The sequence below is a fragment of the Bos mutus genome, chromosome 21, assembly GCF_027580195.1.
Source record: "Bos mutus isolate GX-2022 chromosome 21, NWIPB_WYAK_1.1, whole genome shotgun sequence".
NCBI classification, from domain to species: Eukaryota; Metazoa; Chordata; class Mammalia; order Artiodactyla; family Bovidae; genus Bos; species Bos mutus.
Window position 1 is genome coordinate 13673347 of NC_091637.1, and position 15322 is coordinate 13688668.

At 51.3% G+C, this 15322-nt stretch overlaps 1 protein-coding gene across 2 annotated transcripts in view; it reads left to right on the forward strand.

Annotated features, from left to right (window-relative positions):
* Nucleotides 1-1913: 1913 nt before the first annotated feature.
* The window catches only part of FAM174B (family with sequence similarity 174 member B), a 40689-nt gene continuing 27280 nt past the window's right edge, over nucleotides 1914-15322 (forward strand). Inside the window, exons 1-2 of one of the 2 annotated variants that reach the window (XM_070358047.1) lie at nucleotides 1914-2411; nucleotides 9046-9078. In XM_070358047.1, the coding sequence (XP_070214148.1) occupies nucleotides 2062-2411; nucleotides 9046-9078 (383 nt within the window). In that variant the 5' untranslated portion in view covers nucleotides 1914-2061. The remainder of the gene's footprint in view (nucleotides 2412-9045; nucleotides 9079-15322) is intronic. The other variant, XM_070358048.1, reaches the window with a different exon arrangement.

The following is a 15322-nucleotide window of genomic DNA, read 5'->3' on the forward strand; positions in this document are numbered from 1 at the left end:
ACCAGCTTTTTCCAGCTGCAGTGACTGGAGGCTGCTCTCTAGTTCTGGTGCTCTGGCTTCTCATTGCAATGGTTTCTCTTGTGGCAGAGAATGGTTTCTAGGGCATGTGGGCTCAGCAGTTGTGGCTTGCAGGCTCTAGAGCTTGGGCTCAGTAGTTGTGGCACATGGGTTTAGGTGCTCTGCGGCACGTGGGATCTTCTCAGACCAGGGATGGAACCTGTGGCTCCTGCACTGGCAGATGGGCTCTCGACCACTGGACCAAAAAAGTCCTAGACATGCACATTTTGATGAGGCAAGCCGCCATGCTGGAAAGGCCCAAATGGTAAGAACGGTGGACAGCCTCTGGCCAATAGCCAGTGGGGAATTGAGGCTTTCAGTCCAGTAGCCCATGAAGAGCTGAATCTGGCCAAAAACCACTGACTAAGCTTGGATGCAGATCCTTCCCCAGTTGAACCTTCAGATGAGACTCTAGCCACCAGCATCGACTGCACCTTTGTGAGAGACCCTGAAGCAGAGGACCCTAAGCTATGCTCAGATTCCTAAACCACAGAAACCCTGATAAAATATGTGTGTGTGTTTTAAGCTGAGAAATTTGGGGATAATTTGTTAGGCAGCAATAGCAAACTGATACATTGTACTGTATTTTATTTACCTGTTGCTTTTTTACAAAATAGGACCAGGAGTGAGCTGTGTAAGGTCACTGAATACTTGTCATATCACCAGAGAAGCTGGTCATATCACCAGCTTCTGGCCAGGATCCAGCCTCATGCTGAAAGGTGGAGGCCTGCAGGATAGGTCCTAGCGATCCAGGAAGGCCCTTTGTGACCTCCATCAGGTCCCACCTTTGGGCCTCACACGGGAACATCCACAACTATCTTTCTCCACTGAAGTATCATCTAGCTTGCAAACCAGAGGCAGCAAGCCAATTACTCCCTGGGGGCTGAAACTTCAACCTAGGAGGAAGACTGCGGCTGCTGCTGCTCCTGCTAAGTCGCTTCAGTCGTGTCCGACTCTGTGCGACCCCATAGACGGCAGCCCACCAGGCTCCCCCGTCCCTGGGATTCTCCAGGCAAGAACACTGGAGTGGGTTGCCATTTCCTTCTCCAATGTATGAGAGTGAAAAGTGAAAGTGAAGTTGCTCAGTCGTGTCTGACTCTTCGCAACCCCATGGACTGCAGGAAGACTATTCTACAGCAAAGGTACAAAGTCAGGAATGCACACTGGGCTTCCCTGGTGGTTCAGATGGTAAAGAGTCCACCTGCAATGCGGGAGAACTGGGTTGGATCCCTGGGTTGAGAAGATAATCCTCTGGAGGAGATCCTCTGGCAACCCACTCCAGTATTCTTGCCTGGAGAAACCCATGGACAGAGGAGCCTGGTGGGCAACAGTCCATAGCGTCCCAAAGAATCAGACAACGACTGAAGCTACTTAGCACGCAGCACAATCCAGTTCAGAAGCAGAGGTGCAAAATGTCTGAAATAGCGAAGCCATGAGATAAGAAACTCTTAGGGAAAAAGAAGTTAATTGGGGAGACGCTGAACTATAAATATACACAGTGCACAGGGCACTTCATTCACTTTGGAGGCTTCGGTTTCCGCATCTGTAGAATGGAGTCTTTGATTCTCTGTCTGGCACAACCTGAGTTGCTGGGAGCTAAATCAACTCTTAAAGGAGGGTATCAGCAATACCTGTCTCCTAAGGGGGGGTGATGATATCAAACAGATAAAATGTGTAACGTGCAGCACAGCTCCTGGCGACTGCTACTTCTCCCAGGGTGTCCCAGGTCCCCGGGGGAACAGCGCAGCCCGCACCCGGCCTGGTGGCCTGCCCCGCCCACGTGGGGCCGCGGCCCGTCGAATGACTCGGTGCAACGTGTTGGTGGCTGCGGCGGCCGCGGCCGCGGGCGGCGCGGACTCTTCCGGGCGCCGCAGCTTCCTGCCAAGCACCGCGCAGCCGCCGGGCTCCGCCGCGGGAGGACCCGGGGCAGGCCTCGGCGCCGCTGCGGGACTCGGGGCTCCGCCGCGCGCGCCCAGCCCGGCCCCCGCGCCGCCGGCCCGCACCATGCGCGCCGCGCTGCCTCCCGCGCGGCTGCTGCCGCTGCCGCTGCTGCTCCTGCTCGCGCTCCTGGGCGCGCCCGCCGCCCGCGCCAGCAGAGCCCAGTCCGCCGCCCCTCCGCAGCCCGGAGCCGAGCTCCAGCCGCGGCCGCCGCCCGGCCCGGGGCCCGGGAACGCCACCGGCACCGGGTCCGGGGAGGCGGCGGGCGGCGGCGGCAGCTCCAACAGCAGCGGCGACGCCTTGGTGACCCGCATCTCCAGCCTGCTCCGCGACCTGCCCACCCTGAAGGCGGCCGTGATCGTGGCTTGCGCCTTCACCGCCTTCCTCATCGCCTGCCTGCTGCTGCGAGTCTTCAGGTGGGTCCAACCGCCCCTTTGCAGCCCCGCGGGCCAGCCTGCCCCGCAGCTCCGCCGCCCCGCTGTCACCGCGCGCCCTCGGCATCCGCGCGCACACCAGACGCTCCGGCCCCGGTGCCTGGTTGCATTTGTGCTACCCCGGGACTCCCGGCCCTGCCCCTCAGGCTTTTTCCCTCTTGCACACTAGAATTTTCTCCTGTTTGAACGATAAATGTATCCATATGTATATGTATAGATATGTGATCAGCCAGTCAGTCGTGTCCTACTCTTTGCGACCCCATGGTCTGTAGCCCACCAGGCTCCTCTGTCCATGGAATTCTCCAGGCAAGAAGACTGGAGTGGTTGGCCATGCCCTCCTCCAGGGGATCTTCCCGACCCAGGGATCGAACCCGTGGCTCTTATGTCTCCCGCATTGGCAGGTGGATTCTTTACCACTAGCACCACCAGGGAAGCCCGTAATACATGCATATGTATACATAAAATTATACGTATATAAAATATTGAATTCCTTTTAACTTTTCATTAATGCTTAACACTAACAATAGCGCTTCAAATTCTGACAGCCTTACGCAGATTTTATTTTTATACCCATTTCCCAGATGAAAAATTTTCTGGAGAGGCAAGGTGGCTTATCCAAGTAAACTCAATGGTGGAAGTAGGATTCGAATCCAGGTCCACCTTACCCATCTTGCTGCCCCACCCTCTGTTTCCTTTGAGGGTCCCTGAGGTGCCACCTGCTTTTTTTCTTTTCATTGGTTCTGCTACGAAAAGAAGCAGTGTCTATCGGGTGGGCTGATTCCAGGATACCTGTTGGAGGCCCACTTTTTTGAGCCAGAGAGTTGGAGCCGGGCTCCAGGACGTTTGGCGGCCTTGGTGACCTCGGTGACTTTCTGCCTACCTCTGTGCCTGAATGAACTATCGCAGTGAAGATTTGCAGGGATGCGAGAGATCTTGGAGGCTGTTGTAGGTCTCTCAAGTTCAGGGAGAAAGTGGGAAATTAGGAAGACTGTCTGGAGTAGGGAGCTGGAGAAGGCTACAGGCAATGCAGGGAGGGCTGCATTTCCCCCCATGGCTGGGAAATTCTAGTGTTGCAGGAAATGAACCAAATGTATCCTGTTACTCAGGCGGGCCTCCCGGAAATCTGGGCGTCTGTGTGTCAGTTTGTCCCAGCCTGTTCCCTCCCCTTCTGAGTTTACACAGAGTGCTTGGGTGTTTGATCAGCTGTTGGAGGTTTGGGGCCAGGGGTTTGCGAGCATTTTCAGAGCAGGAGTAGAAACCAGATCTGCAAAGGCAGGTCTGGGAGCTCTCCCGTGAGGTTTGTTGCTGAATGCTGTGTGACTTGGAGGCAAGGTGTTTCTTTGTGGGTCCACGGGATTAAATATGCCTGTGGTCCTGAAAAAATGGAGAAGGGAGCGCTGTGGGCCCACATTCTCCTCCCCCATCCCCTCTCCTCCCCTCTCCTGGCTCCAGCCACATTGTTCCTCTCTGTGCTGATCCCCTGATCTCTTCTGCACCCCATCGTACCTGCTGCCCTTCTTCCTCTGCTCGCAAACTTCAGTGGCTCCCTGTAGCCACTACCTGGGTGTGGCATTTGGGCACCTTGAAATTAGCCCCGGAGCACCTTGAGGCCATCCGCCCGTCCTCTGGACCGCCCATCGCTTCTCTCCTTACACTCCTGGCTGATGGCTTGTGGATTTTCCGTTCCTGGGCCTGTCCCTGCCGCACACTTGCCGTGACTGCACGCGGCCACCAGGGCCCGGCTCCCACGCCCCTTCCTCTGGGTCGTTTTCCTGCACATAGGGGCCAGGAGGTCACTTCCCTTCCTGGCCACCCCCAGCCCCAACCTTGTTCATCCTCCAGACGGCCTTTCTCACATCAGGCTGGTGGCTCCCCTGCTCAGCAGATGGTCCTGGAGGGTGGGCACATCACATCCTGTGCCCAGGCACGGCCTGGCCATCATCAGATGCGGCCGTCATCCTTTATGGCCTTCCCGATAGCTTGGTTACATTGAACATGGATGCCCCAGAGCAGCTCTGAGCCTGGGGGTTTGAAACATTTTGCTCAAAATAGGCCGCCCAGCCCACAAGGCGGTGTACTTTTTCAGAAGGTATTTGAACTATTTTGCCAGTCTGCTCCTTATTACCCAGGAGAGGGAGGAGAACACTCAGCAGCCTGCGGCCAGATGTGAGGGTGCACGTCTGAGCTGGAGAGGACGGGCCCTTGCTGGCCAGTGAGCCGACTGTGGAGAGAGGGTCCGACTTCTCTCAGGAGAGGCCATTATGGCCTTCTTCTTGCAGGGTCGAGTTTCCAGGGGGGACAGCTGGCACTCTGGATCTGATGTGGAGGGGAACTTTACAGCATCGGACAGCTGGGAAAGGCCTTGATGGTAGACAGTCCGGCCCCACGTGCTCCTTGGCAGAGAGGAAAATTGCATCTCAGTGACAGTGTTAGTCTCTCAGTTGTGTCTGACTCTTGCGACCCCATGGGCCGTAGCCCACGATGCTCCTCTGTCCATGAGGATTCTCTAGGCAAGAATACTGGAGTGGGCTGCCATGCCCTCCTCCAGGGGATCTTCCCGACCCAGGGATTGAACGGCAGGTCTCCCGCATTGCAGGAGGATTCTTTACTGTCTGAACCACCAGGGAAGCCCAGGGAGTGTGGGCTAAGTTATACAGTAGATTCTAGAACACTGCAAGCCCAGGGTATATACTGTGACCTTTCCACAGGCCCCTGCAGGCTGCCTTCATCAGGCTTCTTGAAGGCCTGTTGCCCTGGGTGGACATCCTCCTAGCTCCTTGCCTGCAGTGAACACATCCTGGCCATTCTGCCCCCAGTCTCCCTGCGTGGTCTCACCTGGGCCACACCCCTCCCCTGGGGCACACCCCCCGTCCCCCCAACCTGCCGGTGCTTCTGGCTCACTTTGCTCTGTCTCTAGAGTCACAGCCGTGTCCTTCAGGCTGGTGTTCCCGCAGCCAGCCTTGTCTCCTCTCTGTGCATCCTCCTTCTCTGTTCTCACACTTCTGCCCTCCCATCCCCGCAGGCGTGGGCTCCTTAGTGTAGCTACCCGCTGGCTTTTCGTACCTGGGGTCCCACTCCCTCTCAAGCCTCCATCTCAGCTCTGCCGGCTGCCCCAGCCCTGCTTTATGTCCAGGTGTCCTCCAGGGGCATCTTGTGGCCCTAGCTCCGCATGTCACTCTGATCATCTGCATCAAGTCCCCTCCGCCGTCAAGGTGTCATGACCAGCTCACTGCTGTTTGACTGCCTGGGTGTCACCTCCTCTGAGAAGCCCCCCAGCCAGGGCCCCCAAGTGCTCCCAGAGCACACTCGAGATTTGAATTTTCTACTTGGGGTCAAGAGTGTCACTGGACGTCCCAGGTGGAGGGCTCCTAAGAGCGAGACTGGCCGGTACTCATTTGTGCCTCTCTAACGCCTCCTGGGGCTCCAAGCACAAGCTGGCATCTAATATGGATATTTTTAGCAAATGAATGAACCCCTGAGTATTTTGCCTTGTTGGTGCTTCCCAGAATGTCTCTGCGATGAGCTATGTGGCTAGTGCAGGGAGCCTGTGAGGTAGGAGTTTGTCTGGATGGGGGCCACCATTTCCAAGATGATGGATATGAAGAGCGGGAGAGTGTAGTATGTGTTATTGCTTATATAGAACCCTAGCCCATGTGTCTGTTTTCCCTGAAGGAGTCACTTTACCAGACAGCAGAAAGAATGTGGATCCAAGGAAACTGTTAAACTTAGAAGCAAAGAAAGGTATACACTTTTAATCAAGCAATTCCATTTCTAAGGTACACACATTTTTTTACTGCGATGTCTATTCTTTGTTTCAAATTTTATTACTTCAAAGAGGAAGCAAAGATGCATGATCAATGAAGTTCAGAGCAGTTCTGTTTAATAGTGAAAATGTTTAAGTAAGCTTGGTATCTAACAGTTGATTATACAAATTATGGTAGTCTTTATAACGGAATACTGTGCAGCCGTGAAAAATGATGTTGGTCTAACACTATATACTGTTAAGTGGAACAGGTTACTAAAACCATGTGTAGTATGATCTCATCAAATAGATAAATTATATATATATATATATATATATGAATGTGCAAAGAAATTTTTGTGTGTACACATGTGACTGTGGGAGATACTTAAATTTTTTTTTAATTGGAGGGTAATTGCTTTCCAACGTTGTGTGGCTTCTGCTGTATGTCAGCATGAATCAGCCTTAGGCATACATGTGTCTCCTCCCTCTTGAACCTCCCTCCTACCCTCCACCCCACCCCAGCCCTCTAGGTTGTCACAGAGCCCTGGGCTGAGCTCCTTGTATTACACAGCAGTCTCCCACTGGCTGTCTTGTGTTGCACATGGTAAGTAAGTAAGTAAGTCACTTCAGTCGTGTCCGACTCTGTGTGACCCCATAGATGGTAGCCCATCAGGCTTCCGCATCCCTGGGATTCTCCAGGCAAGAACACTGGAGTGGGTTGCCATTTCCTTCTCCAATGCATGAAAGTGAAAAGTGAAAGTGAAGTCGCTCAGTCATGTCTGACTCTTTGCGACCCCATGGACTGCAGCCTACCAGGCTCCTCCGTCCATGGGATTTTCCAGGCAAGAGTACTGGAGTGGGGTGCCATTGCCTTCTCCGGCACGTGGTAATGTATATGTTTCAATGCTACTCTCTCAATTTGTCCCACACTCTCCTTCCCTTGATGGGTGCATATATCTGTTCTCTATGTCCCCATGATTCTTTATAATTTATTTATTATGTGCTTATTGTTTATGATGTGTTTCTACATTGTCTGAATTTCCTTTCAGCAGACATTTATTCATTTTCTCTCTGTGCACTCAACTGTCTGCTGCCCCCTTAAATGTGTTCTCCTGAGGACCTGTGTAAGAGTCTGGGGTGGACCCCTCGCAGTGGGGCTTCTGGGTCCCAGGGGTGCTCTTACTTGGCTTCCTTGAGGATGTATCAGCTTACCTTCCCACCCTCAGTATCTGGGGCTCTCAGATCCTCCCATCATATCTGACACTTAGTATTATCTGACTTTCTAATGTTTAAAAAAAAATAGATTTTTTTCCTGGTAGTGAGAACTTTTGGGGTCTACTCTCTTAGCTAGACCTCTTAGCTGCTCTCTTTTCTCATCTGTCCTTTCCCGGGTATGACTGGGTATCTCTATGCTTGTTTTTGCAGATCTCCACTTCTTCCTGAGGTTGAGCCGCTGTCTCTTCCCATACATATTCTTTTTATAATTAAATTTATTTCCCTTATGCATTAATCAATCTGATGTCCCATCTACAGAATCATTTACAGCTTTTTCATGTATTGGAATTATTATGGAAAACTATTTTAAGACTGAAGACAAACTTGGAGGAGGGAAAGGCAGTTTTAGTGCCCGTTGGTGAGGGTATCTTCGTGTGTGTGTGTGTGTGTGTGTATGTATGTGTGTGTGTGTGTGCAGTTCTGCCTGGCTCGCAGTAGGGCCAGCCTTCCTGGGTCTGTTACTGGTTACATGGTTATGAGAGCTGGAAGGAAATCAACAAAGAAGCTGTGTTTAGGAAGTAGAAAACTCCTCTGGGTTTGGATGTTAGGAAGCATCTCATGGGGTTGCATGGACTTGGGGATAATGCGTGTAAAGCCCAGTAGCTGCTGATCAGAACCATTTGCCCTCCCCCGCCCCATGCTCTCTGAGATCAGGCTCTACCCGCTGAGAGCCAGGGGGAATCTGACTTTACTCTCTGGTGTCTTATGAACGAGGTGGAGACAAGTCACAGAGTGCCACCTGAAACCACGACTCTCCTTTCCTCATCCTGGGAAGCTCCCAGCTCTCTTGCCAGGCCAGGTTTCTCCCAGATCTCTGTTGGCTGCCTGCCCACCCCCTTATTTCAAAAGCTCTGTAAAATCGTCTTATCTGAAAGGATGGTTTGTTTTGGTGCTTCCTGGGGGACGAGGAGGAAGACAAATTCTAGGTGATCTGATATTGCCCAGCTGTCGCACTTGGATCAATGGCAAAGATACACGCCATCAGAGCCTGAAGATGCTGGAACCGCGGGAGCTTAGTTAATTACTAAGGCAGGTCTTTGAAAAGGAGCCAGAACATTTCCTGCTTCTCCTGGGATCCCCTCATCTCCCATTGTTTGTCCAGAGAATGAAAGTTATTTAAGAGAAAATATAGAAGCTTAATACTTTCAGGATTTGGGGGCAAGTATTCTGAAATGTTTTTAGTTATTGTTCATTAGTGTATAAATATTATTTTAATAAGTTGGAGTTTTGGGCAGGGCCCTGGTTACAAAGTTAAACCCCTTTTTATGACTTTGGGTTTGTGGTGCTTGTGTAGCACCAGGAGGTCATTTTTTAAAAAAAATTATTGAACTATGATTGATTTTCAATGTTGTGTTTAATTACTGCTGTGCAGCAAAGTGACTCAGTTATACACATAGATATTCTTTATCCTACTCTTTTCCATATGGTTTATCACAGGCTGTTGAAAATAGTTCCCTGTGCTGTACCTTGTTTATCAGGAGGTCCTTTTTAATTGCTTGGTTAAAGCTTTGAATTAAGGGAAGAGTGATAGCTGTGAAACATATCTATCTTAGTTTTTGCTTTGCAGAGTAATTTCCTTTTTTCTTTGTTTTCCAGTTCTGTGGAGACAACACAGACATACTACACTATGTAAGTTTCCATGGACAGCATAATGACTTGATTATGTGCATTATGAAATGATGACCACAATAAACATAGTTAACATCCATCATCTCTGATAGATCCCCCCAAAAGGAAAAGAGATAGTTTTTTTTTTTCCTGGTAATGAGGAATTCTGTGGTCTTAGCAACTTGCCTGTCTATCACACAGCAGTGTTAGCTGTAGTCATGGTACCCGCTCCATCCCCAGGACTTGCTGGTCTTGCTGGAAGTTTGTACTTTCATCCAGTTCCCATGGGTGTTTAATTTTATACACCACAGTGAAGGAAGTGTTAAATAAATCGAATCCAGCAAAAGTCCAAATTAAAAGCAGAGAGGGGAGGGAGCATGCCCTTGATTGAGATCTCCACCAAGTTAAAAAAGGGACTGTCAACCAGAATGAGGTAAGTTAGAAAGAGAAAAACAAATGTAGTATAGTAATGCATATATGTGGAATCTGAAAAAAATTGGCAAAGACAATCTTATTTACAGAGCAGAAATAGAGACACAGATGCAGAGAACGAAGAGAATGAATGTATGGACACCAAAGAGGGGAAAGGGAGGTGGGGGGAATCGGGAGATTGGGGCTGGCATATATACACTATTGATGCTCCGTATAATAGCCTCTGTTTTACACATGGTATAAACGTCCCTGATGCTGGGAAAGACTGAGGGCAGAAGGAGAAGAGGGCCATCAGAGGATGGGATGGCTGGATGGCATTCCCGAAAGAATCGACATGAACTTGGGCAAACTGCGGGAGGTGCTGAGGCACAGTCATCACCTGGAGTGCTGTGGCCCCTGGGGTCCCAAAGAGCCAGAGGCGGCTGGGCGACTGACAACAGCAACAGCAGAATGGAACAGAGCGCCGATGACAGCCCGCTGTGCAGTGTAGACAGTGCCAAGAGGAGATCGCCGATCGGAGCTCGCTGTGCGGTGCAGACAGTGCCGAGAGGAGAGCGCCGATCAGAGCCCGCTGTGCGGTGCAGACAGTGCCGAGAAGTGTGCTTACTGCTCTGTGGTGACCTGAATGAGAAGAGATTAGAGAAAAGGGGGTTACAGGTGTGCACATGACTGGCTTGCTGTGCTGTGCAGTAGAAACTAACACAGCACTGGAAAGCTCTGCATGTGGGAGGAATAGGGCTCTTAGAGTTTCTTTCCTGGGGCGGATTCTGCCTGCCTTGGGGTCATTTGGCCCCAAATGAACAAATGTGTCTATAGACCAAAATATGTCTTTTTTATCTCCCAAATTCAAATCATCTGGCAATTTCCGGGAATGTTTTTGGTTGTCATGACTTGGGGAGGGGGCATTTTGTGGCCAGAGATGCTGCTTGTAGGCATTCGCCAGTGCCCAGGACAGAGCCGCTCACCAGTGCCAGCCCCTGATGCCAGTAGTGCAGGCGGGCACCTTCTGGCAGTCTCCATCAGCAGGTGACCTAACTTTTCTGGGCTTCTGCTTCCCAGTGCTAATTAAAGTCCCTGCTGCTCAGGGCTGTTGGGGTGTTTGCAGTGAGACTGGGTCTATCAAGTCCCTGGCTCTCCTTTGAGCAGCCAGGTGTCTCCTATTATATTGAAAAAATGATCCAGAAAGCAGACGTAACTTATGCCCAACCTTTTGGTCTTGCTTCTGCCAGTAAATGAGGATTCAGCCATATGGCCAGGATCATTAGACAGGTGCATCTGCTTCTGAGCCTTTCAGAAATGAAACTGGTGACTCTTTAGCCTGTGTGAGCTTCCCTGGACACTGAGGACCCCACATAGTGTTCGTCCCCCCTACTACTGAATTTCCCTGGGGAAGGAGTGCCTTATGACCGTCCTTATTAACAGGACTGTGGGGCCCCAGGACCTGCCACTGAGTTCTTCTACCAAATTGGAAAGGGACGAAAATCCCTCTTTAATTTAAACCTGAGCCCTCCAGATTAGCTGGCTTTGCTCACAAGCTCTTATGTCCATGTACCCACTGAGTTTGGGGGCTTTGCAATCACAGGCTCTTCTTGAGGTATGGTGGGGCACAAGTAGGGGTGAGGTGGGGGTCTCCAGTGTCAGTATCTGCAAGAAATTCTGTAAGGAGAGTGTCTCAGGAGGGAAGCCCTCCAGGATTTAAGCAGAGAAGGTTTCATGGGTTGTGAGTGGAATTTTAGTTTTATGACTGATGTTTTGTTTCTATTTACAAAGGGAAATTCTGGAACCATGAATTTAGAATCATGTTGGCATGGTTTCACTTTTAAAAATCTGTATTTAATCTGAGGCGATCTGCCAGGAATCCAGACTTCATCCCCAGGGTGCAGGGAGAAGGCAGTCCCTTCTCATCAGCAGGTGTGGAGCAGAAGAGGGGCCGTGGCAGAGCCTGGACAGGGCTCCTCAGGCCTGGGAGGGCCTCGGGGCCTTGTAACCTCTTGGATGTGGGGCTTCTTTGCACTCAGAGCTCCACTGGTCTTGCTCCTTCTACCCATAGTACAGATGAGGAAACTGAGGCCCAGAAATGGGAAGAGTTTGTTAAGCTCACTCAGTGAGTTTGTTGGAAGAGGAAAGCTCTAGCCTAGGTGTGCTGATGCTCAGATGTGGTGTGCTTGGCTTTAGCCTGGTCATTTGGTTCTCCCCAAAGCTCAGCTAAGGATCCAGCAGAGAGCATGGCTGAGTGGATGGAGAGATCCTTCCAGTGTGTTTAATGAGACTGACTGGAGAAGGAAATGGCAACCCACTCTTGCCTGGAGAATTCCTTGAACAGAGAGGTACAGTCCATGGGGTCTCAAAGAGTCAGACGACTGAGTGACTAACGCTTTCACTTTCACTGGAAGATAAGAAGGTGTGGAAGAAACAGTCAAGGTGAGGAGTTTCCAGTTCAGTTTGGGAGATGGGATAATGCCTTTGTGTGATTTTCCTTGGCAGGTAAGAAACAGTCCAATTCTGTAGGGAGTCATGTGTCAAAAGCAGTACTTGATAAGTTGCAAAAGGACCTATCAAAGCCCCAGGGACTTTGGTGGGGGACGCAGGGGTCAGGGAAAGGCATGTGGGGAGAAGGGAGGAGGATTAGGACTTGACGGGGTGGGAAGAGAAGCAGAGGGTCTTTTAGGACCAGCTGGCCGGGCAGGTTTTGGGGTGGACAGCGTTTGCGGAAACGATCACTTGGGAATCATGGTGACAGTAATAATAGTAGCAACTAATATTAAGCCCTTACTGTGTACCAGGCTCCGTGTCACACATTTCATATGTTTCCTCATTCCTCGGAGTGTACTGTCCGAATCCCGTTTGACAGATGAGTAGATCAAGGTGCAGAGTGATGGAGTGTCTTGCTCACGGCTGTGAGGCTGGTGAAGGACAGGAGTCTGATTTCTTTCTTTCTTTATGGATTTATTTATGGCTGTGCTGGGTCTTCATCACAGTGTGCGGGCTCCTCACTGCTGTGGCTTCTCTTGTTGCTGAGCGTGGATGCTAGACCGTGCGGGCTTCAGTCATTGTGGGGCACAGGCTTAGTTGTTCCGTGGCGTGTGACATGTTCCCAGACCAGGGATGGAACCTGGGTCACCTGTATTGGAAGGCAGACGCTCAGTCCTTGGACCACCAGGGGGGTCCCAGGGGTCTGATTTCTGATGCAACATCCTCCCCACCTTGGTGAAGGGGTGGTCTGGCAGGGGAGAAGCCTCGGTGAGAAAGAGGGTGACAGAAATGCCCAGAAATGTCTCGGCCTGGGGTGGAGAGGTTGGGAGTGCCCTTGAGAAGTGGCTGGCCCTGAGCGGGGCTTGTGGTGGCAAGGGCTGACCCACTGTGGCATGCCAGGGGCACAGGGGTGCTGAGAGGGTCACTTAAGACGTGTGTCGTGAGCACAATGACCCCTGAATTTCTGGGCTGTGTTTGGGCCCCCTGGGTCCACCAGAGAGTCCCTCCTGGTCCTCATGCTGCCCGTGAACCAGTGGAGCTGCCCTGAGGGGCTTCCTCCCCCGCCTTTAGCTTCACTGCCCTCGCCTGGCACCTCCCATGTGGGCAGAGTGGACCCAACCCTTTGCAAACACGCCTGGGAGCTGGAGGGAGGAGCAGGTCTTGGGACATTTGCTGTTACCGCATTTCACGTGACTCCTCAAATAGGTCAGACCGGGTCATGCTTCTTTTTTCTGGGACGAACGAGAGGTGGATCTGTCCCTCAGGGACCGGGGGAAGGAAAGGGAAGGGGGTGGAGGAGTAACCCTGAGGTGTTATGAAGAAGAATCCCAAGGCCTGTTGTTGAGCTGGTTGGGGTTCTTTGGCCTGCGTTGCCTCTGGTCCTGTGTGAATGGAAGCCCCAGGAACACTGGGCCTTCGGGGTTCCAGGTGGGTTGTGGGCTCAGCTGATGATGGTGTCAACTTTGTTAATCCCTCGGGGATGGTGCCAGGAAAGGAAAGGAACTGCTCAGCTGTACAGGTGACGACCAGCTCCTCTACATGGTGATGGAGCTGCTGCTGAGCAGATCCCAGACCTCAGCTGACCAAGCGTATCAGTCCACCTCTCTGGGTCCATGATTTTAACTGTATTGTTCTTCGTCACTCATGCGTGGCACCCAGGTCCAACTAGACTGTGGTCAGGAAACTAAGTCAGAGGTTACAGGTATGGCCCACAGGTGTGTTTTTGAGTTTTGTTTTGATCAGCACAACGTTTTTGATTTTTGTTAGAGTTGATTTAAAATGTTTTAGGCGTACAGAAAAGGGATTTAGTTATACATACACACACACACACACACATATATATGTTCTTTTCCAGATTCTTTTCTGTTATAGATTATCACAAGGTACTAAGTCCCCTATGTATGAACCAAGTTGCAAACTTTCTAAAATGCAAACGTGCATTTGCACGTCCAGTCACATCAGGCGTGAGTGACACGGCAGCTTGCCCTCCGTCTCCTGTTGCTGACGACCCTTCGGCTCTGCCATCTCCCACCTCCTCTCCCTCGTCCATCAGTAACTCTTCTGGCCTGTTCACTCCGTGCCAGCCCCCGAGTGCCAGCTGTTGTACTGTACTGCTGTACTTTTCAAGGTCCTGTACTGTAAGATTAAAAATGTTTTCTTTATCTTTTGTGTTAGTTTTTGATGTATTATTTGTGTGAAGAGTATTATAAACCTATTGCAGTACAGGGCCATATAGCCGATTGTATTAGTCGGGTACTGAGGCTAACTTTGTTGGACTTATGAACAAATTGGACTTACGTGCTCTTGAAGTGGAACCTGTTTATACGTAGGGGACTTACTGTAGTGAATATAATTCCCTGTTGGTAACGGTTTGTTTTCTACGTCTGTGAATTTATTTCTGTTTTGTAAATAAGCTAATCTGTGTCATTCTTTTAGATTCCACATAAACACACAGTGTTTTTAACAACTGAGATAATTGAGAACACTTCAAATTGGGACTTCATCTGCTTTTTTCAACAGATGGGAATATTTATGGAAACACACGGCCCCTGTAAGGAGGGAGAATAATGGTGTGCGGGGGTGGGGCGAGCTGGGCAGGCGCAATCCCATCTCATCTGGGTTTACGAGACCCAATCTTTGTGTCTCCTTGCCTCCGAGGCGGAGGCTGGCTGCCGATGTTTGTTTACATCACCGCTTTCCTGTGCCCTCGGGCTCCGGGGCGTTTGCATCATTCCTCCTGGCTGGGTGCTGGCACTGGAGCAGAGAGCCCAGTGAGGTGGGGAGGGGAGGCCCCAGCTCAGGGGTCGGGCCTGACACCGATGCGCCTGTACCCAGAAGGCTCTGGAACACTTGCTTTCTGGAGGGCTTGGCCGGAGCCCTGTTAGCGCTGGGCTGACCGAGGCCTTGAAGCTCTCGCTGCTTTTGTCTCATGTGACCGAGAGCCTCAAGTTGCCTCTCTGGAGTGGAGCCAGGTGAGATTCAGATCACCCCGGGCCTGGGCTTGGTTTGGGGCCATGCCCCAGGCAGTAAGGGGAGGAGGCCAGTAATCGGGAATTGTCCCCCAGTCCCCAGCCTTCCCTTGTGGCTCAGATGGTAAACAGTCTACCTGCAGTGAGGGAGACCCAGGTTCTATCCCTGGGTCAGGAAGATCCCCTGGAGGAGGAAATGGCAACCCACTCCAGTATTCTTGCCTGGGAAATCCCATGGATGGAGGAACCTGGTGGGCTACAGTCCCTGGGGCTGCAAAGAGTCAACATGACTGAGTGACTTCCCTTTTCACTTCCCCAGCCTTGGGTTTGCCACTGAGCCCGGGGTTGATGCCAGGCCGTTGCCCCTTCTTGGGATACAGGCACTGTTGTGG